The sequence below is a fragment of the Coenobita brevimanus genome, chromosome 69, assembly GCF_032717465.1.
Source record: "Coenobita brevimanus isolate Jiangsu-jjx chromosome 69, ASM3271746v2, whole genome shotgun sequence".
Classification (NCBI taxonomy): Eukaryota; Metazoa; Arthropoda; class Malacostraca; order Decapoda; family Coenobitidae; genus Coenobita; species Coenobita brevimanus.
This window is the reverse complement of record NC_137022.1, coordinates 30,313,856-30,338,717: the sequence shown is the minus strand read 5'-3', so window position 1 is coordinate 30,338,717 and position 24,862 is coordinate 30,313,856. Positions and strand designations below refer to the sequence as shown.

Genomic DNA, 24,862 nt, shown 5'->3' with positions numbered 1-24,862 from the left:
TAAGCAGAAGCCTCTTGATTAGGGAGTTCATTTTGCTTAACTCTTTATCTCTGAAATTGGTCAGTCATCAGTACTATTTTGATCCTAATTGCTCTGTTCCATTGTTAATGTTTATAGCACTTGTGTAATCTTATCTTTGTCACTTTTGCATTCTTTTTCTTCCTTTCTGATCTCCTGTAACCTATTCTCATTATTTTTGTGTAGGGAAAGTACTGCCATATTTTAACCTAGAGAAGCATACCCATTTCCTCTGATCTTTATTTCCCTGTGTGTAGTCTCCCCCTCTCCTCGCCAACTGTCTCTCAGAATTATTTATGCTCTTTCTTTTCCCAGTCTCATGTCCTGCCTGCATGCTTGCTTGTTTTACGGCTTATATGGTTCTTGTAAATATGTGTACTTTATTCAGCTTGCTTTATGAGTGCTGTGTAGAGCTTCCTACAGCATGGTTGAGCTGTACTGTATATCCCATGCCATTTTTCCGTGTATTTACAACCAGTCTACAGTTGTTGAGACACCAGGACAGCTACAGGAGGGCGATGTACAGATACTAGCTTGGGATAAAGTTTTATTTTGACTGGTATTGCCAAAAATCATCCGCAGAACTGGTCTGAAATAAAGGCTTGTCCTTAACTCGCGTTTTTCCACATCACCCTCCTATAAGCGTCTGCAGTTGATGGTTAAATATTGTGTATGGTTAGAGAGGGCATGAGGGCATACCACCTCCTCTGGGACTTAGTGTATTTGGTACCCTGAATGCCCAGGGACAAGCAGTTCTCGATTGTTTATTTTGCTCAGCTGTCTTTTTGTCATCGTACCCCCACAGACACTTACCAAAGGGGGCCAGATGTTATGTGATTTTTATTTTATATATATATATATATATATATATATATATATATATATATATTTAAGTAGAATGGGATTTGCTTGTGCATTGACTTAAATAACCTAAGCTTCATTTAGCTAATAATTGCACTGCACTGTTCCAACATTAGTGGGTATGGTTGAGACTGAGATCATCATGCCCATACACCAGGGTTGTGTCATTAGTTCTGTTCAAGCCCTTCAGTATGATGATGTCTTGTTTATTTTGTTCTTGCCACTTCTGTTTGACTTTATTCAAGTAAGTAGAGATTTCTCATAAGGATATTAAATTTGGTTTTCCATATGAGAGGATCTTTCTTCATAAACTGAATAAAATTGCCAGGAGACAGCAGGAATAAGGAAAAGACATCATAGCACTGAAAACATCAATCCCTTAAATCTGATGATGTATTTATTTTATTCTCCATCCCAGACAATTTTATTTTGCTTAGGAGAGTCTTTGAAGCAGAAGGGGTTACATATTGCCTTCAGTAACCCCATCAGTATGAGAGATCTTTCCTAAGCTGATTAAAATCAACGGAGAGAGCAAGATGAAAAAGTACGGCATTGGAGAGAAGGGATTATTGGATGCCTTTAATTTTCTGAGTTCCTCCCACAACATCCACAGCCTTGAGAACTGCTTGGCCTTGCATGTGCAGCCTTTTGGATTTTTAACTTTATATGTTGTGTATATACTGTAAAGTATTTGCAATTAAGTGCTAGCAAATTTATCTTTATTCACTATTTGCTCTGTACATATACTGTACATATATTTTTACTCTTGAATAATTATAGTAACTTTTTGCAATATTATGGGCCTCTCTCCAGCTTTTATATGAGGTTTGTTTATAGAATATATTTATTAACTGGTTTATTTCATAGACATATTTAATGTTTACTGTATTTGGTTACCCTCTCCATTCCAGTGACATAATTTATTCATGTTACTTCATGAGGATTCTATTCAGCTTAGGAGAGATTTTTTATGAGCCAGAAGGGTTAAATAAAGCCTTCATAGACCCCTTCAGTACTAGAGGTCTTTCCTAAGATGTATAAAACCATCTCTTCATTAGCCAAAATGAAATGAAAAGTGAATAAATGGAATGAAGGGGTTAGCCACTTTATTCCAACGATGTACCAGTATTATTCATTTTATTCTTACCACCTTCTAATAATTTTATTCAGCCAAGGAAATGATTTTCAAACTGGGAGAATTAGATATTGCCTGTATTGATGCATTCACTGTGATAAATCTTACCAAACTTGAATGCAATAGTTTAGAGGCTGTGAGAGTATACATATAGAATGTCACCTTACTGAAGGAGTTAATGTTGCCAGTGCTGTGAGTAGAAATGTAATGGCTTGATACAGAATTTAACCTTATTGATCAGCGGTTTTTGTCCAATAATGTATAATTTATTTCTGCCACCACCAGCTGATTTTATTCAACTCAAGTTAGATATTTAATAGTGAAGGAGTTAACGAAGGCTATATCTAACTTCTCCAGAGTGAAAAAAATCTCCTCCAAGATGAGGAAAAAATGTCAGAAAATAGTAAGAATAAAACTGTTCTTGGAGTGGAGGGGTTTTGCATTATAAAGATTGAAGCATACAGCACAGTGTGGCCAAAAAGCTGGAGAGATTGCCTTATTTATTTATTTTTTATTTTTTTATTTTTTGATAAGTCACCAAGTTCTGTGGTGTGAGGAAAATCTGTATGATATTGATTAAAGTTATATCTGGCTGGGTAGACTTGCTGACCTGATCCTTGCGAAGTAAAGTACTTCATTATCGAGTAGACTGAATCGTCATTATGTAAATTACAGTTATAAAATAATTGTTATGTAAAGTAGTTACCGAATCCTCATTATGTAAAGTATAGTTACAAAATCCTCATGATCTTAAGTACAGAATATTCATCAAGTAGAATACGGTAAATTCTGATGTAGTACTGTACAGAAATTATATACTAAAACCTCATGATGTTAAGTAAGGAAAACATTTATCAGTTCGACAAAAACTTCGTGATGCTAAGGACAGTGTTTATCAAAATTTTTCAGCCTGTACCTTTTTCCTTCCCCCTTCAAACCTCACTGAGCTGTCCTGCATTGGGATTGTATTCTCAGTGACATAGAAGTCTCTGTAATGTCTTTTCCCTAAGCGATTCATTTTGTGTATTATTCCTTAGCATTTGCTTGTATGTTCTATATACTTTCATAATAACAAAGTTTGCATTATTAACCTGCAAGAGGATAGTGAGGCATAATATGCAGAATATATTGTAAAGAAGATGTGCTGCAAAATATTCAGTCACTTGGATTACAGTATACCCGTTAATCAGATCACCTGTCGTATCCCCTCAATGCCCCCACCCTCCCCCCACCCTTCCATCCAGTTTGGTATCATCACTTACTGTTGCTACTAACAATGTTGCTAAGTTGCATTGCAGAGGATAGGCTGCCTGTTGGTGAGAAGCCGGAAGTACTTGATGCTCGAGACTCCAGCGCTCACCTGGTAAAAGGCACCTATGGGGGCGGCACTAGTACCCATAGAGAGGGAACAAAGCAGAGTACAGTATTTGTGTGTGTGCAGGTGCTGGTAAAGTAAGGAATCACAGGGACTTGAAAACTTAGTACTGTACTAATTTTTACTGGGGGTTCAAGTAACATTACCCTACTCAGTCTGGTGATGTTTTACTTATTCTTTCTAACTCCATATGTTTCATTCAGCTTTTGTGAGTCCTCTTGTAGTGAAAGAGTAAGTGAAGGCTATATCTAAACCTCAGAGCTGAATAAAATTGTCAGGAGATTGCAAGAATGAAATAAAAATGTCATTGGACTGTAGGAATTGAAACCTAAGAAGCACTGTGTTGTTTTTATGGGTAATAAAACATCTTATTTCAAAAGTAACACGTTTATCATGGGATTTTAGAAGTAATAGTTGAGTAGTAAAGTAACGTGAACATTTATTGATTTTTTTATTTCGGAAGTGACACACTTCCTCTACCATGGAATTTTAGAAGTAATGGCTGAGTTGTTAAGTAACATGATCATTTGTTGAATTCTAAAGTAACAGGTCATTGGTAATGGGTTTCAGAGTAACTAGCGTTTCTTTTTGGAATTTTAGTACCAGTATAACATTTGATTTGACAAGAAATTTTAAAGTAATTCATGATTGGTTATAAAATTTTAAGGAACAGTTAATTGCTAATGATATTTTAGAGTAACATAAGATTGGTTATGAAATTCAGCCTACCAATTGGAGTTCTTAAATGATTCTAACTAGCCAGATAGGTAACAGTCAGATTTACGTTTTGGTGATACAGTTTGTCCTCAGTAGAGATTTTTTTTTATTATATATACATTTACCACACCTATGAATATTTTATCTCCTCTCAGTCAAAACATAGAGATATTAGAATCTCATCACTCAGCTGCAGTTATAACCTTGTAACCCCTTCAGATTGGTGGTGTTTAATTTTTATTCTTTCTGTAGTCAGGCGATTTAGCTCCAGTGAGGCCTCTTGCTGTGAAGGGGTGAATGAAGACAATATCAAATCCCTCCCATTCAAAAGGGTTATCCAAAGCTAAATTAAAATTGCCTGGAGATAGCAAGAATAAAACGAAACATACAGCATCCAATTGAAGGTAATAATGTTTGATTTGTTTTGTATGGTTCTGGGGCAGTATGGAGGTGGCTGTTGCTGTTAGTGTGTTTCTAATTTGTTTTTGAGTAATGCAGAACCAAGTACAATACAGTACACTCATATAATTTTGAATCTGTGACACACAAATGTATTTTATCAAACTTTATGTGTTACATGGGAAGTAGGGTGATAGTGATGACAAGAATAATAATAATAGTAATACTATATAATAATAATAATGGTAATGATGCTGATACTTAGATTTAACTGCAGCTGAGCCTGAGATTATTGCACCAGTGTAAATAAAAATAACAAAAAAGAATTTTTTTTTTCCCCTTTTGTGAATAATGTAGCCACTTTTAATATTTTCTGTATACGCGTCTGTCTCAACCGACGCCACCTCCCCCTCTTCCCGAACAGTCCATTGAGCCGTGGATGATGCGTCAATGAGTCTCCCTTGGTATGCCCGCTGTTGTCCGCCTGCCTGTCTTCCCGTTTATAGGTTCCTCAGCTGATGCTCACTTGGTTGGCCTCCTGTGTCCAATCTAGGCCGCATAATTTCCTTTTAAATGCCTTCAGTACTAGGGGCTTCGCCTAAGCCAAGAAATATTGACTGGGAGTAAATACAGTGCTGTATATGGAGTTATCATACTTTGGGGTTATTTTAGACTGTGCCTTGCCACAGCACTATTTGGTGCCTCCCCTAAGATCAAGAAGGCTGTAAGATAGAGGCATATTAATTGATTATGATGGAGATTGTTTCCAAGGCCCCTCACTAGTAGATGTTACCTCAAAAAAAAAAAAAAAAAAAAAAAAAGTAGCAAGAATAAAATAAAATATGGAAGACATTCCTGCAGTGAAGGAGCTGCTTGGGATTGTCTATGACCCATTCATTCCTAGAGATCTCCTCTAAGCTGTTGTCTCGGGGGATACACGAATGAAATAGAGAAGACTCCACTGTATTGAGGCAATACAGTATGGGTTTTCAAAATCTCTTTTCTAATGTAGTAAAACAAAGCTAACTACTCTGTTTTTATTTAGTTTGAAGTAGTAATACCATTGTGAAAATAATTTGAAACAATGGAAGTCTAGAACTTAGGTTACCATATTTTTTGTCTTAATTGTTGTGTGTATCTATGAGGCCAACTGAGTGGACATGGCTGAGTGTTAAGCATCAGGTTGGGATATGCAACCCCTCCTCTTACTTGCCTCACTTCCCCTGCCAGCGTCACTGCCGGTAGTGATGTGGGAAGGAGTAGGGGTGACAGGCATGGGGAGGGACGTGGCGGGTGTGAGGAGGGGAGTAGCAGCCTTCCACTTCCCACCTGCCTCACCTCCCTGCTCTCCCCCGAGACTCATTGACACCAGCTTCATCCAATGGCTCATCCTCACTAATCTCTGCACGGATTTTTTTCCCCCCCTCGCTGTGCGCTGGATCGCCATCACGTCTCGGGCCGCCACCATCACCGTCCTGCTCTGCCATCAACCTGTGCTGGCTCGTCCTGCCGTTTTGTTGTTCTTCGACTTTGTCAACTGGGCCGGCCTTCCACCACCCCCACCTAACTCATCAAATAATTCCAACCTCTAATGTTCCTGCTAATTGCCTTTTCTCCAATTTACCCCACCCTACCACTCCATCATCACCTTATCACATCCTACTACGACCCTTAATTCTCAACTTATACCATTTTGTTTTTCCTTTCCCATAACCTAAATTGATTCTTTTATTTATTTGTCATTGCTTTTCCTCTCTCTCTCTCTCTCTCTCTGTCTGTCTCATATGCCATGCCATACTGGCCCATCCTGCCTCATGCCCTGCCCTACCTTGCCTCTTCCTATCCCACCCTGCTTCTTGCCACATTCTGTACCTATCTCTGCCCCACCTTTCCCAACCCAACCTCATCCTAACCCATTTCCACACCCTACCTTACCCTACCCTGCCCTGTCTTACTCTAACCTGCCTACCCCACCCCAAACCTTCCCTGCCTTTCCCTGCCCAACCCCACCTTGCCCTGCCCTACCTTACCTTGCTGCACTTTGCCTTACCAAACCTTGCCTTGCCTTGTCTTTCCTTGCACGGCCCCACAGTTGATGCCGATGAAATCCGTCGGCTGGGCAAACGGTTCCGCAAGCTTGACCTGGACAATTCTGGGTCCCTGTCAGTGGAGGAATTTATGTCACTGCCGGAGCTTCAGCAAAATCCGCTCGTGCAACGTGTCATAGATATCTTTGATGCCGATGGAAATGGAGAGGTGGACTTCAAGGGTAAGGTCTCGTGTGGGTGGTCGGATGAGTACAGGTCAACCTCACTATATGATCAGGTTGTGCTCATGGAAAACCGATCAGCTGACGACCGATCATACAAAACTGTATACTGTTTAACGAATGTAGGAATCGTAAGGATTGTATGAACGAAACTGGCAGGTGTTTATCAAAAAATGTCACTTTATAGGAAGTTATAATGATTGTATAAATAAAATTGGTGATCATGTATTAAAAAAGTGCTGAAATGTTAAGATTGTGAAAGTGAACGAACTCATAATAGTTGATCATAAAGTGAGATTGACCTGCAATATGTCCTTATAGGACAGTGCCATACCATGAATTGTTGGAGCTGGAGAAGGATGCTTTCATATGGTGGCAAAGAAATAAGGTAAATTCATTGACCTGCTTTACAAATTTCCCTCAGCTTCCTCCCTGTTCCATAGAAGGAGGATGGTAGGTTGTGAATAAAGGGCATCTTCAGCTGCAGTTCCCTGGGTTCACATTCAGGTTAGCCTGAAGTTAAATCATCAACAATCGTGAGGAATAACGGTATAGTATGCCCATTACATTTTTCCTTTTAATGTGTATAATTCACCCATGAGAAAGTTGTGAAAAATGATTGAGAGAAATGGTAGGATTTTAAGGAACGAGTGTGGCTGGAGTTGTGTATGGTTAGTTGAGAGAGCTCGTAATTGTTTTATGCATAAGAAAATGTTCATACAGTAATGAGTTTCAAACATATGAGTGAACAAATAATCTGACTGCTGTATTTTGATTTCACTGTAAGTTGACACAAATTTTCTTCTTTGTTTTTTTTGCAACATTTCATGCAACTCAGCGGTAGAAAAAGATAATGCTGTGGCTGTATATCCTTCCCACTGCAGTTTATGACTAGCACCATATATTTGTATTGATTTACTGTGGCAACTCAGCCTTTGATATGAGGATATGGAAATTTTGGCCCAAGTTAGAGTAGAAAGAATATACAGTAGTGGTAGGTCTGTGAATGATGTTGAAGTTCAAGTTCAAGTATGCAAATGCCACTGATTAAATTTATAATGTTTCAGTTTATTTCTTGGTAGATTAAGTTCACATTTATCTGCATGAATGAATGATAATAGACAGCTTGCACTTGCTGGATATTTGCTGGCAACTTAATTGTTCACTGGCTAGCCCTGTTGTTATGAACATGAATGGAAATGTAATTGAAGGTGTTTAGAGAAATATTTTGAAGTGTTTTGAGCATGTGGAGAGGACAGAGAATGAGAGGCTGACTAGAACAGTGTATGTGAGTGAGGAGGAGGAGGAGACCAAGGATGAGATGGAGGAATGGAGTGGAGATAGATATGAAAGAAGGGGATCTGAGTTGGAGGGAGGGCAATCAAATGGCAAAGGATAAGCGACATGGAGGTGATTTGTTTGTGGCCATCCCTTGCGAAGTTAAGGCATCTGACAGTAGATAGATTGGTAGATAGGTAGATAGGCTTAAAATATACTGTATTTCAGCAAGATTGCCTATAAGCAATTCTTCAACTCCACAGAATTTATCCAAGGCATGTCTCAGTTCAGCGTGAAGGGAGACAAGGAGAGCAAGATGCGCTTTGCCTTCCGCATCTACGACATGGACAATGATGGATATATCTCCAATGGGGAACTCTTCCAGGTAACCTTTTAGTGTGAACTGATGGGTCCTACCTCACCTCATCCTTAGCTGGGAAATAAAGGAAGTGTCAGGATGGTGATGATGATGATAAGGGTGTGATATTGAACTTTAACACAGAACCCATTGAGAGAGATGATGATTTTAGACCTGTGGTAGTTAAGTGAACAGAGTGTATATGCTGCCCAAACACCTGATATAACTCCCACAGGTACTGAAGATGATGGTGGGCAACAACCTGAAAGACACACAACTGCAACAGATTGTTGACAAGACCATCCTCTTTGCTGACAAGGATGAGGATGGCAAGATCAGCTTTGACGAGTTCTGCTCGGTTGTGGGCAACACTGATGTCCACAAGAAGATGGTCGTTGACGTATAGAGCGGCCTTGTGTCTGTATCATCGTCACCGCTGCATTGTCATCTCACCTTCCTTCATCTGTCTCTGGGGCTGATAGGTGGTGCGTCTGCGTCTCTGTATGTCGTGTGTGCCATTCGTGGGAAAGTTAAGGCTGGACTGGCTTGGCCACATTCACTGTATGTCGTTAGTGGACAGGTCAAGGCTTGTAGGGCTTGACATTACTCCTTGAGATGTCAGTGATGGGCAGGTCAAGGCTGTAAAAGGGTTGACTTGACCCACTTTGTGCAGGTATAGGATGTATAGAGTTAGACGTCTCTGCTTGGTCTGTTCTGGTGCTCACAGTTGAAGAGAGAGTTATGTCTGACAAATCTTGCATTTCCCCTGGTGCCACTTCGTCTGACACACACCAGGGATATTAGACAATAAGACCTCATTGTAATTTCCCATATGGACATCCATTCATGCTAATTATCCTCCAGTAAATTACAGAAAAACTTCCTACAGAATACTAAAGTTTCATTAGTGCTTGTAATCCTGATTTGTTAATTTAATTCAGTTTACAGTACCAGGTTTGTGAAAAAAAAGTTTATATTTTAGAATTTTAGAGCATATTATTAACACTGAGGACAGCCTGTAGTTATGTCCATATTTGTACTAATATCCCCATGTGTGTGCCTGACCCTGTGGCTGGCATGTGTGTCACTTCTGGTCTCTTACTCTATCTGTCCTGGTGCCGCTGGTGTCTGTCTGTCGGCCTGAGGTGCAACGTAACTTATGTGTGTCTGTGTGCTTGTGCATGAAGTGATCATAATGATGATGATGGTAGTGGTGATGGCTCATTGTCAGAGCTTGCCAAAGGAGGCTCCCTATATCATTTTGTATTTTTTTCTGAGCAAATGTGCGGAAGATGGTAGTTATGATTTTTCACCGCATCACTTTTAAAGGACAGTTCATCTGTGGGGATTGTTCATCTCCCCTTTTTGATACTCTGGTGTAGGGTGTGTTTTGTACTCTGCGTGAGGAAGGGTAGATGTGTATGTGTGCACATGTACTTCTTAGTATGTAGGGCCGATATGTGCATGTGTACTTGTTAGTGTGTACATGGGGTGGCGAGGGAGGCTGTGGAATGTCTGATCCAGGACCCCCCTTACCCCCTCTTTCTCCCCTTTCCCCCCCCCTCTACCTTGTACGTGAAGGGCTGTAGTTTCTATGCAACGTCGGGTGATAACCACTCATGGATTCACTTATATAACATTATATTCAAGAAATTTACAGTAATTTAACCTTATTTAAAGCCTGTATGTGTTTTGTTATATGCTGGTTATGTGAGCAGTTGTCACAGTATTTCTCAGTGGAGTTTAACCTCTTTACTATGATGTTTGGATCAGCCATGATTGAATCTGAAAACAATCAACAGTCCAGGAACCCCTGCATCAGGCATCATAAATAATAAATGTTTGGGGAATCACATTAAAAAAATAGCCATAGAAAAATAAAATTGGTTCTGACCTTACACACACCCACCACCTTAACCCCCAGGAATACAGTATGCTGGCCAGATAGTGGGTCAGTGGTGTGGGAAGTTTTGGAAATTTGACCGGATTCACTTCAAGATATCTTGAACTTCTTAAGTGCCCTTGTTCAGGCATAGTAGTGGATGTTAAGCACCTTGTTTTGGGTTGGTTTTGGCTGTCACCATGTGAGACAAAGCTTGTGTCACTCCATTTGTGGCCACTTGTGAATTGTATATACACTTCATCGTAAGATAAAGGAGAACGTTTGAAAAGAGTAAGCACAGTTCTGAAAGGCACACCACAGGCTACTGGAAATGCCTCAGAACTGACATGCCACATCCAAGGGGTGAATATTGATACTGGACACAGTATGGTGCTTATCAGTTAATAATAAGTGGAGTACCTGTAATATACACGCAGCCCACAGATTTTGCCCTGTGTCTGGTTATTTAATGAATGTATTTCAGATATGTAAACGAGCAAAAATTTCGCAACCGTATCTGATAATCCTATAGTGTAGTAATGCAGATGTTCAACTTGGTATCATCTGCTTATATGTTCCCATCATCACAGACTATGGTAGTTGCTTTACGTTTTATGTGTTTGTTCTTGTAACCGATGCAGACTTCTCCCCCCGATTATTATTATTATTTTTTTTATTATTATTATTTTTTTTTTTGTTGAAGCCCTACCTCATAAATGTCATAATATACCAACATCTCACTGAAGAGATATAAAAATGCTCATAATTCATGTGTTGATGAGCTGCATACAGTATACGCAAGTGTGTGGCTCTCAGGTTTTGTTTTAATTGGTGCTCACAGAACCCTTTCCTTTCCTCCCCTCCTCCTCTCTGCTCTTTTCCTCTCCTCTTTATCCCTATCCTGCCATATACACTTCTCTTCCCTTCCTCCCTCCCTCCCTCAGACACTTTCTGGTGTGAATGTAAGTTTTTTCCAGTGATTGCTATTTGAATTATGCTGTTTTTTAATAAGTACTTTGCATACTGTTTAAACAGCCACACCCATACACACAGACAAATACAGTCATACATTATGTACTTAAACACATTGTTTGCTACCATACCAGTAAGCCAGATAAAATGAAGTTCTAAAGAGGCTAGGTAAGTAGGCATGTAATTAGTTAGGTAGGTAGGTAGGTAAGTATGTAGGCTCTGGGGAGTGTTTATTTGCAGATGAAGGTGGTGGTGGGAGACGACTGAAGTCTTCACTCTTGTTCGTATATCACTGTCCATTATTACACCAACAAAAGCCATCTCCTTACCCTTAGCCCCTTCCCCTTTCCTGCCAATTCCCCTTTCATCATATGTCCTATACCCTCCCTCTTCTGTCGAGTATCCCTTACCTCTTTCCGTTTCCTCTCCCCTTCCCATCCCCCTCTCATTCATGCATCCTCTCAGTCCTCTTTTCTCCCAGTTCCCACATCTCTCCTCTCCCTGTGCCATCATATTCTATCCTTTCCTTTATACCCTGTCATCTTTTTCACCCAGTCCTCTTCTGTCTCATGTTTTTCTGGGGTGCACTTGTTGCTCTTCTGTATTTCCCCATATTTCTTCTTTTTCTCTTCCAATTCTTTTTTAGTTATGTACCCTTTTTGTTGTACCTCTTTCTCATATCACCATTTCTTAATTTTTTTTCTTTTGAATTTTTTCAATACATTATCTTTATAATTTATCTTGTACTGTATTTCCTTCCTTCCCTTGCTGTGCTCCTTATAACTGGTTTTTATATTCTAGACTTTCTTTCCTTGATATATTCTTAACACCTGATGCATTTAGCCTCCATAATTCTTTTGCAGGTTTTTGCTTTCCTTCCCAGTGTCATTCTTCTTTGTTGCTCATTTCCTTAACCATCCACTCTCCCTAGGTTCCTCTCCATTTCCTGCCATGCCCCTCATCTTCATCACATTTGGTATTTCCATTCCCTTACGTATTAGACCCCATATCCATTCCCCCCAGACCTCATTTGTATCTTCATTCCCTGTCATACTCCTCATTCTTAACCAGTTTTCCATTCCCATTCCCATTCCCAAAACATCCCCTCCCCTCATCTCTTAACCGCCTTCACCTTGTTATTGTTGAATCACTTGACTTGTTACTAAAGTTCAGATCTACATGTGTGTGTGCGAGTGTGTATGTGCGCAGCCGATAAGTGCGTGGGAGGAGGCTTACTATGGAGGGATAATCACCGCCATCTCTCCACAGGCTTCCCATGACCTGAGGAAATAACTGACATGGTGGCAGATACCAGTCTTGTTAGGGATGCCTTGTGGTCTAGTGAGCTTAAGTGTTCCATCCTGATGTGGCCAAAAATAGGTTCACACATAAAGGTCGGTTGGGGTATATTGCTCACATGATGCCATTAGGGCCAACATCTGGTCATTTGCCATAGTTATCAGGCAGAGTAGCCTAACCCCAAGCACCGATGCTTCTGATGGAACAGTAAGGCACACCACTGTCTGTTTACCACCACGTCACATATTTCCGAACAGTATGGAAGCTACGCAGGTCTCCATCTTCATCCAAGGAGAGGTGGTGAGGAAGTGCTTCTGTAGATTACATCCCGAGGGCCGTGATGTCTATGGAGCGCCCCCCTACTGATAATTCTTTTCAGTCTTTTTGTATCACAGCCAAGCATAGGCCATTTCGGCATCTCTGTATATACATATTAAGGACGATTTGTCATTATTATTCGGTAACCCAGCCTTTGATCCCCACATCTCCAAGGAGGTAATAAGGAATTGGCTATTACCGTTTTTTATTATTATTGATTCCTCTCTCCCCTTTGACATAATATATATATAAATATAAATATATATATATATATAAATATGCATATGCTGTACATGGTTGTTTAAAAAATATACATACATACAGTCCCAGTTGTGTTCAGGAGCTACAGATTCCCACAAGAGTTTGAGTCAGATTGGAGCTTAGGGTCAACTGTAGAAATGTTAAAGTTCAATAGAAACATTTTAGTAAGTTCTTGTTTGAAGTCACTTTACTGACAATGATTTTTGCTATTGACGTCTGTTGTTATGCTGCCATGCTCTTTCTTAAATAATCAGTCAGTCAATCTGGAGTCCATGATAAATTGTAGAAAAATTGCCTTGTAAATTTATGTGCTAACTATAAAGCTAATTGGTCAGGTTCCTTGATTAATTTAATGTAGCCCATTTATATCATCTAATGGAAATGAGCCACCTACCTTTAACCATCTCGGGAACCGTAAGGTTTCCATAAATTTTTGGGACATGAACAGGGCGGAGAACCCAGCTATGATCTGAGTGTGCACAATTCCTTAGCCAAATTTGCCCCCGGAAATTGATTATATTGATATAAATTGTCTACCATCATCTTCACTGGTGGTTATACTATAAGGTAAGCTGATAGAAACACACAAAACTGATGAGTAAAATTACAGAAATAAAGTGAGAACAAACTTGATTCACTGTTCATAGATATATTGGAGAAAGAAACACCAATGTGGGACTTAGTGTGTATTGACATTTTGCCTCGTGGCTTCCTCAGAATACAATTGTTGAATATACACCGTATTTCCTGTATATATAGCAGAAGGCAGTGGGGGTATGAGGGGTGGGGGGAAGAGGCATTGGTAGAGGGGTAGGTTGGGTAAGGAAGGTGAGGTCCCAGGAGGTAAAGGATTACAGATCACATCACAAAGCCGAAGAGAAAGAAACGAAACAAGTGACAGGTGAAGTGGGAAGTTCTTTGGGAGAGGGAAGGAATGTTGGATAAGGAAAGTGAGGTCATGGGGAAAGGGACTGCTGATCCCAGTGTGTGTGTGTGTGTATGTGTGTGTGTGTGTGTGTGTGTGTGTGTGTGTGTGTGTGTGTGTGCACACGTGTGCGTGTACATGCTCACACAAGTGTTGTATAGGTGGGTAAGAAGCTGGGTGAAGAGAGAGAGGATGGGGATGGACGGGAAGGAAGGAGGGATGATGTTTTGAGTTTAGGGGGAGGGGGAGGAATATTTCCTATTGACAGTATACAGTATATGGCCACAGAATTCGATAGGAGATAAGATCCGCTGTTCTGTTTAGTGGTATTGGAACATGCTGTAAAAGCTGCTTCAAGATGCTTGATCTTTTTAAGTCTGCTTCCTTGTACAAAATTTTTACATTTACCCATTTCATTACGTGACCTGTATTAAATCTGTGAGCTGCCGATGCATTGTTAGTGTTGTGCCGGCTCATTGCATATTTGTGTTCTTTTATTCTCTTTTTCAAATCTTGTCCTGTGTTGATCTTATCACATACTGCACACAGAATGGCGTAAACATCTCTCTCAGCTGTGTTGCTGGTTCGTACCTTTTGTCTGACCAGATCACCCACTGTCTGTCTCAAAAACTACCTCAGTTCCTGAATTTCTTAAAAACCACGCAATGTTGTTGCTCGTATTGTAATTGGGCAGGATTATGCGTGTCACATCACTGGATTTCTCAGCCATTGCCCGTTCTCGGATAGCCCTGCCATGTTTTCTGGCACTGGATAATATATATTTTGGATGCCTGAGTTTAGAAAATGTGTTATCTATGTACTGGAATTCCTCTTTCAAATGATCTTCACTCTAAATCCTCAAAGCTATGAGGTAGAACCCTGTTAATACACTTACACTTTTCTTTATCCTAACGTATGGCTGGAATAATATTGAACAGGGCAATTCCTTTTTGTGGCATTCCTATGCACTCTAAATGCCAATTTATTGTCAGTACATGTTATTTTCGGTCCTATAGAGCAGGGTACCCAGGAAAGGCCAGCAACTGTCAGCTTTTTCTTCAAGGGAACATTAAATTGACGGTTCCACTTCATTAAGTCTGTCCCGAAGATTGTTTATGTCGAAATGTCTGGGTGCAATGACCAACTTGTCATCGACATACTGCAGCCACGTGACGGTGTTTGGGATGAACCGCTTGTAGGGCCCAGAGTTGAATGATTCCATGAAGAGGTTAGCTAACACAGCACTTGGTGGTGACCCTTTAGCCATTCCAAAACTTTGCTTGTAGAAGGTGTCAGTAAAGTAATTATGGTTTATGCTCATTTCAGCCAATTTCAGGAAATTGTTTCTTGGCATGCACACACACACACACACACACACACACACACACACACACACACACACACACACACACACACACCACACCACACCACACCACACCACACCACACACACACACACACACACACACACACACACACACACACACACACACACACACACACACACACACACACACACACACACACACACACACACACACTGGAATTGGCAGTCCCTTCCCCCATGATCTCATTCCTTACCGAACATTCCTTCCCTCTCCCAAAGGACCTCCTACTTCACCTGTCCCTTGTTTCGTTTCTTTCTCTTCGGCTTTGTGATGTGATCTGTAATCCAGTACCTCCTAGGACTTCACATTCCTTACCCAGTCTACCCACTACCAATACCTCTACCCCCCCTCATACACCCACTGCATTCTGCTATATATACAGGAAATATGGTGTATATTCAGCAATTGTATTCTGAGGAAGCCATGAGGCAAGGCGTCAGTACACACTAAGTCCCATTTCGAGAATAAACTTGTTCGAGTAAAAATAGTTTCAAATAACTTCCCAGAATCCTAGCACAAAATTTTGCCTGCATTATGCAAGAGCAAAGCACACGTCTAGATGCAGAATTTCACAAGCTTTCTCCTGATGATTTTGAAATTTCGGTAAAAATAATAGTTTTTGAGTAAATCGCCAAAAACTTTAAAAATTGCCTAAAATGTATGATTTGTTCATTTATTATTGTTGAACTTGTAACTAACATATATGTAAATTATGTACATGTATGTGAATTATGTACACCCTCCCCTGTAACCCACCCAAGTTTGGCACACTTCCTGCTAAAACTCAATTTTTGGTGAATATTTTTGTCCAAAATGACATAGATTGCGACATCGGTTACTCTTCAGCCCAACGCTGATATGACACAATTTGCGTCATTGTTCCCGAGAGGGTTTATGTTTTAAAGTTCCTTTGCTAGACCGTTTTTATCATGGCCTAAAAATAACATCTCTCCCTCTTGAATGCTGAACTACAACAAGTTAACATCAGAGTATAGTACTACTCATAAAGAAATGCTGTGGAAAGGACTTAGAGCCATAGCATAATCTTTCTTTGCCACTGAGTTATATGAAATAAGCTACGAAAGGACAAAAAACATTTCTTTTCTACTTCTTCTTGTCCTAAAAAGTGATACACCCAGTCTTTTTTATATTATTTTCCAAGGACTTACCAGCAAAAAAGGATATTGACATATAACACTCACTGACTGTATTCTATGGTATTGTAAAAAAAAAAAAGAGAGAGAGAGAGAGAGAGAGAGAAGAAAGGGAAAGGAAAATACTATGGTATAAAATGAACCTCATTGCGGGATCTGCATTTTCTGAACTTTTATGCATTTTTGTGAGCTATGATACTGTTTTTAAAGACAGTTGAGAAGCCTAGCATTTTGTAAACTTGCATTTTGAATTTATTTTTGGGCCTAGAATTTGTAAGCCACTGTATTTAATCCACTCAGTGTGAGGATGGCTTTTTTCTTTTTTTAATTATTATAATTATGCAAAAGGCAGGATTGTACTGTACCCAGTTTTAGGGAGACGTATCATTGTATTATTATTATTTTTATTAGTGCTGTTGTTATTGTTATTACTGAGACTACTAAAGTCTATCTAACCCCTCCAATTTGAATAGTACAGTATCCCCTAAAACTGAATAGACTGTGTTGGAAGTAGCAAGAATAAAAAAAGAAAAATCAGTTATAGGAGATAGTGCCATAGTAAGGGGTTAATGGACACTACTGTATATCCAGAAGTTTAATCTCAAGCTGAATAAACTCGCCTGGAGATAGCAGGAATGAAAACCGTCCTTGTAATGAAAGGGTTAGGCACTGCACCACATCGGCATCTCTTCGGTTTTTGTTCATGCTTTCTCGAGATTATTTCATTCAGCTTAGGAGAAACTGAAATGTAGAGGGTAGGCATATTGTAGTCTTCTTTAATCCCGTCAGTACGAAAGATATCTTCTTGTGCAGAATAACATTGACTGGAAGTGCTGTATACCCATTTCACCCTAACTTGGCCCAGAATTATCTGTCACGACATCTTTAATGATCCGTTACAAAAGATGAGCACTGAAATATTAATCTGGTCACAAAGAAGTACCATGGAAGTGCTGCAGATCCACAGCATTGCCATATTCTGCTGTGAGTTAAGTGAAATAAGCTACAAAAATACAAAAATTAGAGCCAGTTTAAGGTGAAAGAATGATAGCAAGAGAAGAGCAAGAAAGCCATTCTCACATTGAAGGGGTTAAGCTTGTTTTGGAACCTAGACATTGTGAAACAGGCACTGAGTATTGTTTTCCCGCCCTCATAGAGTTTGTAAGTCTTATCCTACCGTACCGTACTAGACTTTCATTACGAGCTTATTTGTTTTATTGTTCTCCAGACTTTTATTTTGAATGTAAGTACAAAATTTATCAAAGAGATGCCTGTATGTCACCAGTGGAGAAATCACAGGGCAGATTCACAAAACATACTATCATTTCCCATCTTGTAACTCAGATCTAGAAGTGTTTCACATCTTGTAACTTAGTTATACGATTGTTTCTCATCCTGTAACTCAGATGAATGATTTTTTTTCCTCAAAACTCATTTATGGGTGCTGGAGAGGGAGTAGTAACACAGGTAGTAGTCGTTTTAGCCACAGGTTTATCTGAAACATGAACCCAGTGGACTGCAGGCATAAGCTGATCTTCCCTTGCAGTTCACCATCCTCCTTTTGCGGGATAGGGAAGTAGCTAAAGCACATTGTATAACCAGGAATTTGAGCAGCCTGGTTACATATTACCACCACATATGAAGACAGGAGACATGGCAAGATCCTGCACTCCCTCCCTCATCCTCCTGCAAAAGCAAATCTCATTTAACACAGTAGTTTTCCTCACAGGGTTTGATTTACAAGAAGGGCAGTGAGAAAAGAATGCTGAGTCTTTCCATGTCTCCTCTTCATATAATTTGTTTGTATAATTTATAAAGGCTCCATCATATCTGCATGTATCGGCCATGGTCACTTAATGGTGGTTTGACACTTCTTGATCTCCTGCAGCCTCCCTATTCAGTCCCGTATCCTTGCAGTCACACTCCGTGACCTTGTCCCAGGTCTTTTTTGGTCTGCCTCTTATAACCCTGTTCTGCTAGATTATCCCTCAGAGTGTGGGGATGTTTTTCTGATGCTATTCTTGCCTTAATCTGACACTTTTATTCAGCATGTGATTTTATTATTATTATTATTATTATTATTATTATTATTATTATATTTTTGAGAGGTCAGATATAGCCTCAACAAGCCCCTTCATATTCATAATTCGAATAAAATCATCTGGCAGCAGCAAGAGTGAACCAGATGGACTTTATCCAGATTCAAGGAGTTAAATCTTGGTAATGATAATCTGAGTTATAAGAGGGTATTGTTTGGAAAGTTGTTAGTGAATCTGCCAACAGATTGTAACATGGTAGAATTACCAGTGTACATTGTGTTCTTTTAGGGCAAAATATTTTATATCTATCTATCTATATCTATCTATCTCTCTATCTGTCTATCTGTCTATCTATCTATCTATCTATCTATCTATCTATCTATATATATATATATATATATATATATATATATAAAGTAATTATACAGCACCAAAGAACTAAAACTGAATCCTGTATTGCAGTGCAATCTGTATGCCTAGGGCAAAATATTATTAAAGAAAAATAATTATATATAACCAAGGATCAAAATCTATCCCTGAATCCCGGTGATGTCCATTCTACTTTGTTCTTGCTGCTACCATATGATTTTAATTATCCCAGGAAAGGTCTATCATATTACAGTATATGGCATGTACTATTGCTCTATATAACCCAGTTTGAAAAGCAGAAGCTGGATCATGTGAAGGTGGGAAGACTACAAAGACATGCCTGGTCTGAAGGAGTTTTAAAAGGAATTAATAAACAGGTCACAAGGTTGTATTTATTTGTTGAGATTAACCTCTTCAGCTTAAGGGTATGAATTCTGCTTTATTCCTTCTGCTACCAGAGGAGTTTCTTCAGTTTAGGAGAGCCCCCTGAAGAGAGAAAATTTAGGACATGCTATATGTAACCCCCTCCAGAGTGAAAAATCTCCTCGTAAGGTATTTGGAGATAGCAAGAATAATGATAATAAATACAGTACAGTACATTGTTGAATAGGCTCGTTACACCAGTTCAGTACAAGAGGTCTTTCCAGAGTTGAATAAAATCATCTAGTAGTAGCAAAAATAAAAATATTGTCCCTTCAGGTTTAAGAGGTGATGCAGCAGAAAGTTTAAAAATCTATTCTGAACACTGGTGAAGGGTAATGACAAGACAAATGCATACAGTACTACAGATCAGACTGTATGACAAGAGTAATGCATAGATCAGACAGTTAGCTAATCCAATGCAGAATTTAGTTTTGAACCTTATTGCTACAGTGGAACATATATATTTTCCAGATGCAACAAGTCTTAAGAATATTGTTATTTCTAATCAGCACACCCCTCAACCCAACTTGAAAAACCTCTGCAGCATGGTGTTGGCTTTTACCACTATTGCTCCCACCAGATGATTTTGTTGCACTTAAGAAGAGGCTCTTCCAGCTGGAGGGGTTAGATGTACTCATCATTGATTCATTCTTATTTAAAGGTCTGTTTTATTCTCTTTTACTCCCTTTACTAAATAGCATCTTTTCTATCATATTCTTGATATTTCCAGATTATAGTCAACTTAGGATAATCTTTTCAAACTAAAGGGTCAGATATAGTCTTAATTAACCCCATCCAGAGTGAGAGGTCATTCTTTAGTTGAATAAAATCGTCCAAATAGTAAGAGTAAGATGGAAAAATATGACATAGAATTGAGAGGGGTTACCTTAAGCCATCATTAACCCATTTGCCACAGAGGTCCCCTCTGAGCTGAGTAAAATTGTCTGGAGGAACCAGGAATAAAGAAGGGCACTATCTTGCTGTTGAGGCTAACTTTATGACTAGTTATCCACCTGTCCCATTCCTTCTCAGACTCACAACGGGGTGAAAACGTTAAATGTTAAAGTGTCTGTGTTTATTTGAGTAACCCCTTCCTCCCCATTCCTTTGCCTCCTTTTGCCCAAAGGATGATACCCACTACTCCTGCCCCAATACAACACAATGGCTATAATTTGGGCCATATTTACATTCTTCTTGATGTATTTGTTCAATCAGAGAGGTTTTCATTAAATGCTATACTGTAATTGGAACTTTGTTGTTTTGCCTTTCCTTAAGAATTTAACCTACTGGGTAGTGTTACAAAAGAAACACTAAGTACATTAGATACTAGGTTGCTGTTGAGTAACCCCAGTCTGTTTAGCTGAGTAGATCCATCAACCTCAGGCAAGCAGTTGCCCCAGGAGGGCCATCCTGTGCCATGAACTGATGTCGGATAGCACCTCATCACAGCGAGGTGTGGGGAAGAGTGTGGAGGATTGAATTCTGGCTGGATGCCACATTCATGCCTCTCAACCCACTTAACAGGGGCACCATAACTGGCTCCGTAACACCCCATAGTTTGGTTAAATGGTTACCTGGATTACATGAAAGCATCAGGCTTGTCAGTGCAGAGCCACCTGAGGTGGAAAGGAGTAATAAGAGTGGCAGAAAGGATCGGAGAACTAGGAAGAGAGGAGGCCAGATACAGAAAAAGAATGATATAGGTGAGGGGAGAAGTAGATACCACTACAACAAGGGGGTGGATGATAGTTGCTACCACCTACCACCAAGATACTAGGCAGGGCAGTGGGAATGTCTGTAGTGGGAAGATAGGGTTTGGAAATTACTTGTACTGTTGTTTTCTGATGATAATGTATTAAGATGAATGGGAGTTGCAAGGCTTAGTGAGTTAGCTTGGAAGTATGATACGAAGTCATGTGAATGTAGCTACTGATACGTGTAAAATAATGATCTTGAGAGAAAAGATGTCACTGAATCCATAGTTAGGCAGGATGGACAGGAAGTGGAGAATGTAGTTGCCTTAAGATACTAGGTAACGCGATGAGCAACAATGGAAGTTAAAAGGATGAAGTGCATGAAAGGACACAGTAGGGAAGAAAAACTGCAGGTTCAGTGAGAGCAATGATACGGAATAGGGAAGTGATCAAAGAGCACGAAATAAGTCGATGCATGACAGTATTGTGATCCTCACTGAAATGCATGGATATGAAGCTTGGACCTTCCTTAAATGACAGGTCAAGATTATGGGCAGTGGAAATGAGTTATCTGAAAGGAGCATGTGGAATTACTCGGACAGACACACAGATAAATGAGGACGTGAAGGAACCCTGTGGTGCTGCTGTGGAAGTGTAAGAAAGCATTAGAAGTACCCTGAGCTGGTTTGGCCATGTGAAGAGAATGGAGAATTAGTGTACATGAGTGAGGTAAAGGAAGGAATGGGAAGGGGATACTGAGGATGAGATTGAGAGATATATGGGAGAGGAGGACAGGGTGACATGGAGGCAATTTGTGACCAACCCTGAATGTAGAACGTCTCAAGTCTTCGAATTTTCTTATTGAAAATCTTAGTAAATCTTACATTAGCTTCTTTAATTTAGCAGGTCTTTCCTCGACTGAAAAACAAAAATCTCCCAGCATCCCCATTCCATTCCCTCTCTCAGCATCCCTACCCCTCTTCCAAGATCCCCATTCCTATTGCATCATCCCCTCTCCCAGCATCTTTATTCCTTTCCAAGTATCCCTTCCCTCTTCTAGCATCCCCATCCCATGGCCAACCTTGGCTAGCCTGCTCATTCTTCTCCCACCCTCACTACCCTTCTTGCAGCATCTTTAACCCTCTTCCAGCATCCCCACTCCCCTCCTTGCATCCCCATCTTCCTCGTAGCACCTCATGATCTCGACCACCCTCCCAGAATCCTTCTCCCTCTCGCAAAATCCCTTATCATACTCCCAGCACCCTACCTCTTTCCCAGCATCCCAGTTCGTTTCCCAGTATCCCAGTTCATTTCCCGGAGTAAGGGTATGCAAAACAGCAACAACCTCAGATAATACAGTGTGCTCATCCAGTCCTGTGAGATAAAAGAAGTACAATAAAGTACAATTAAAATACAATACAAAATTATGCATGGTCATATAACTACTGGAGACTCGTTTATCTCCAATAATAATAATAATAATAATAATAATAATAATAATAATAAAAAAAAATGTGCAGTAGTAATAGTAGTAGTATTAGTACTAGTAGTTGTAATAGTTGTAGCAGTAACAGCAGCAGTAGTAGTAGTAGTAGTAGCAGTAATAGTGGTAATAATAGTAGTAGTATTGGTAGCAGTAGCAGCATTAGTAATAGTAATAGTAGCGTAGCAGTAGTATAAGTAACACTAGTAGTTGGAGTAGTGGTGCTGGTGGTAGCAGTACTAGCAATAAAGGGTCCCATATGTAGGCCAGGAGACAGAGATACTAGGGCCTAGGAGGTGGATAAAGATGCTGAGAGATAAGTAGGGATTCTGGGAGATGGGTAGGGATGCTGGAAGATGGGTTGGGATGCTGGAAGATGAATTGGGATGCTTGGAGATGAGTTGGGATGCTGGGAGACGAGTTGGGATGTTGGGAGACGAGTTGAGATGCTGGGAGATGATGGGATGCTGGGAGATGATGGGTTGGGATGCTGGGAGATGATGGGTTGCGATGCTGGGAGATGGCTAGGGATCCTGGGAGAGAGGTAGGATGCTGGAAGATGGGTAAAGATGCTTGGAGATGGGTAGGGAAACAGGGATATATGGTAAAGGATGCTGATGGATTTGTGGGGATGCTGTGAGTTTGGTGGGGATGCTGGGAGATGGAAAGGGATGGTGGAAGATGGGTAACGATGCTAGGAGATGGGTAAGGATGCTAGGAGATGGGTAGGGATGCTGGGAGATATGTAGGGATGCTAGAAGATGGGTAGGGATGCTGGGAGATGGGTAGGGATGCTAAGAGATGGATGGGGATGCCGGGAGATATATGAAAATGCTTGAAGATGGATAAGGATGCTGGGAGATGGGTAGAGATGCTGGGAGATGGGTAGGGATGCTGGGAAATTGATAAAGATGGTTGAAGATGGGTAGGGATGATGAGAAATGGATAGAAGGGATGCTGGGAGATGGATAGGGATGCCGAGAGATGGGTAGGAATGCAGGGAGATGGGTAGGGAAGCAAGGGGTTGGAAAAAGATGCTGAAAGATTAGTGGGGATATTACAGTCGTCGTCTTCTTTTTCATCCTACTGCCAAATAGCAACCCTGATAGCGATTAGGAATAAAAAGTATACTTAGCCCAGATAACATAAGCTAATAAAGTCTTCTGGGTCGAAAGAATAACCGGAAAACGACAATTTTAGTTATTTTTTATGGATGGCAGGCATCAATCGGCGGAGATGGAACACGTCACAATTCCGTGCCCGCTTTTTCTCGGTTGTCAACAGCACAACATAAGACCCTTCCTTACTCAAAAGTAGTGCTACTCGCTGATTGGTCGTGACGTCACAACTGCTTCCTGATTGGTCGGCGCTGGCGGGAATCGGCATATGGGTTGATAGTCCTCGTTTTTCAGTAATTATGGCTATAATAGTGATAATATGGCTACCATGTTGTTATCATGACGTTCTTGCTATGATTTGTCGTCGAGTCACCTGTAAAACATACATGATCATTTATTTATAAGTCAGTTTTCTGCGTTTGTTGAGGCCAGGACTGTTTTTTATTATATTATAGTTACCCATATTCATTTTCTTTGGTTTACAAATCACAAAGCATGGTTATGGGTAACTAAAACATAATGAAGACAGTCCTGGATTAAACAAAGGCAGAATTATTATTTGTACACCGATAATCATGAATGTTTTACTGATGGTTCAACGACAAATCATAGCAAGAACGTTCTGATAACAATGTTGTAGTCATATTATTACTATTATGGCCATTATCACTGAAAAACGAGGACTATCAACTCGCATTCTGATTTCCCGCCAAAGCCGACCAATCAGCAACCAGGTGTGACAGCACGACCAATCAGCGAGGAGCACTACTTTTGATTAAGGAAGGGTTTTATGTTTTCCTATTAAAGATTGAGACAAAACGCGCATGGAATCGTGAAATGCTCCGTCTCCCAGGGAGACCGTCCGTCCCCGTCCGATGCTTGAGAAAATTATTTGCTAAAAACTGTCGTTTTTCCGGCTATTCTATCAACCCAGAAGACTTTATTAATTTTATACTATTCCAGTTAAGTATGTTGTTTATTCTTAATAGTGATAAATGAATAATCAGGGTTGCTAGGACGAAAATGTCTTGCTGAAAGACAACGACACCTTTAAGAAAATGGCCCTCACAGCATCCTTACCAATCTTTCAGCATCCCTTTCCATCCCCTTGCTTCCCTACCCAACTCC

General features: G+C 40.1%; 1 protein-coding gene across 5 annotated transcripts in view; it reads left to right on the top strand.

Annotated features, from left to right (window-relative positions):
* LOC145406203 (calcineurin subunit B type 2) overlaps positions 1–13,478 on the top strand; it is a 57,635-nt gene extending 44,157 nt beyond the window's left edge. For all 5 annotated transcript variants that reach the window (XM_080277406.1, XM_080277405.1, XM_080277403.1 and 2 more), the window contains 3 exons: positions 6,598–6,774; positions 8,316–8,437; positions 8,646–13,478. In XM_080277406.1, coding sequence (XP_080133532.1) covers positions 6,598–6,774; positions 8,316–8,437; positions 8,646–8,816 — 470 coding nt within the window. In that variant the 3' untranslated portion in view covers positions 8,817–13,478. The remainder of the gene's footprint in view (positions 1–6,597; positions 6,775–8,315; positions 8,438–8,645) is intronic.
* The last annotated feature ends 11,384 nt before the right edge of the window (positions 13,479–24,862 follow it).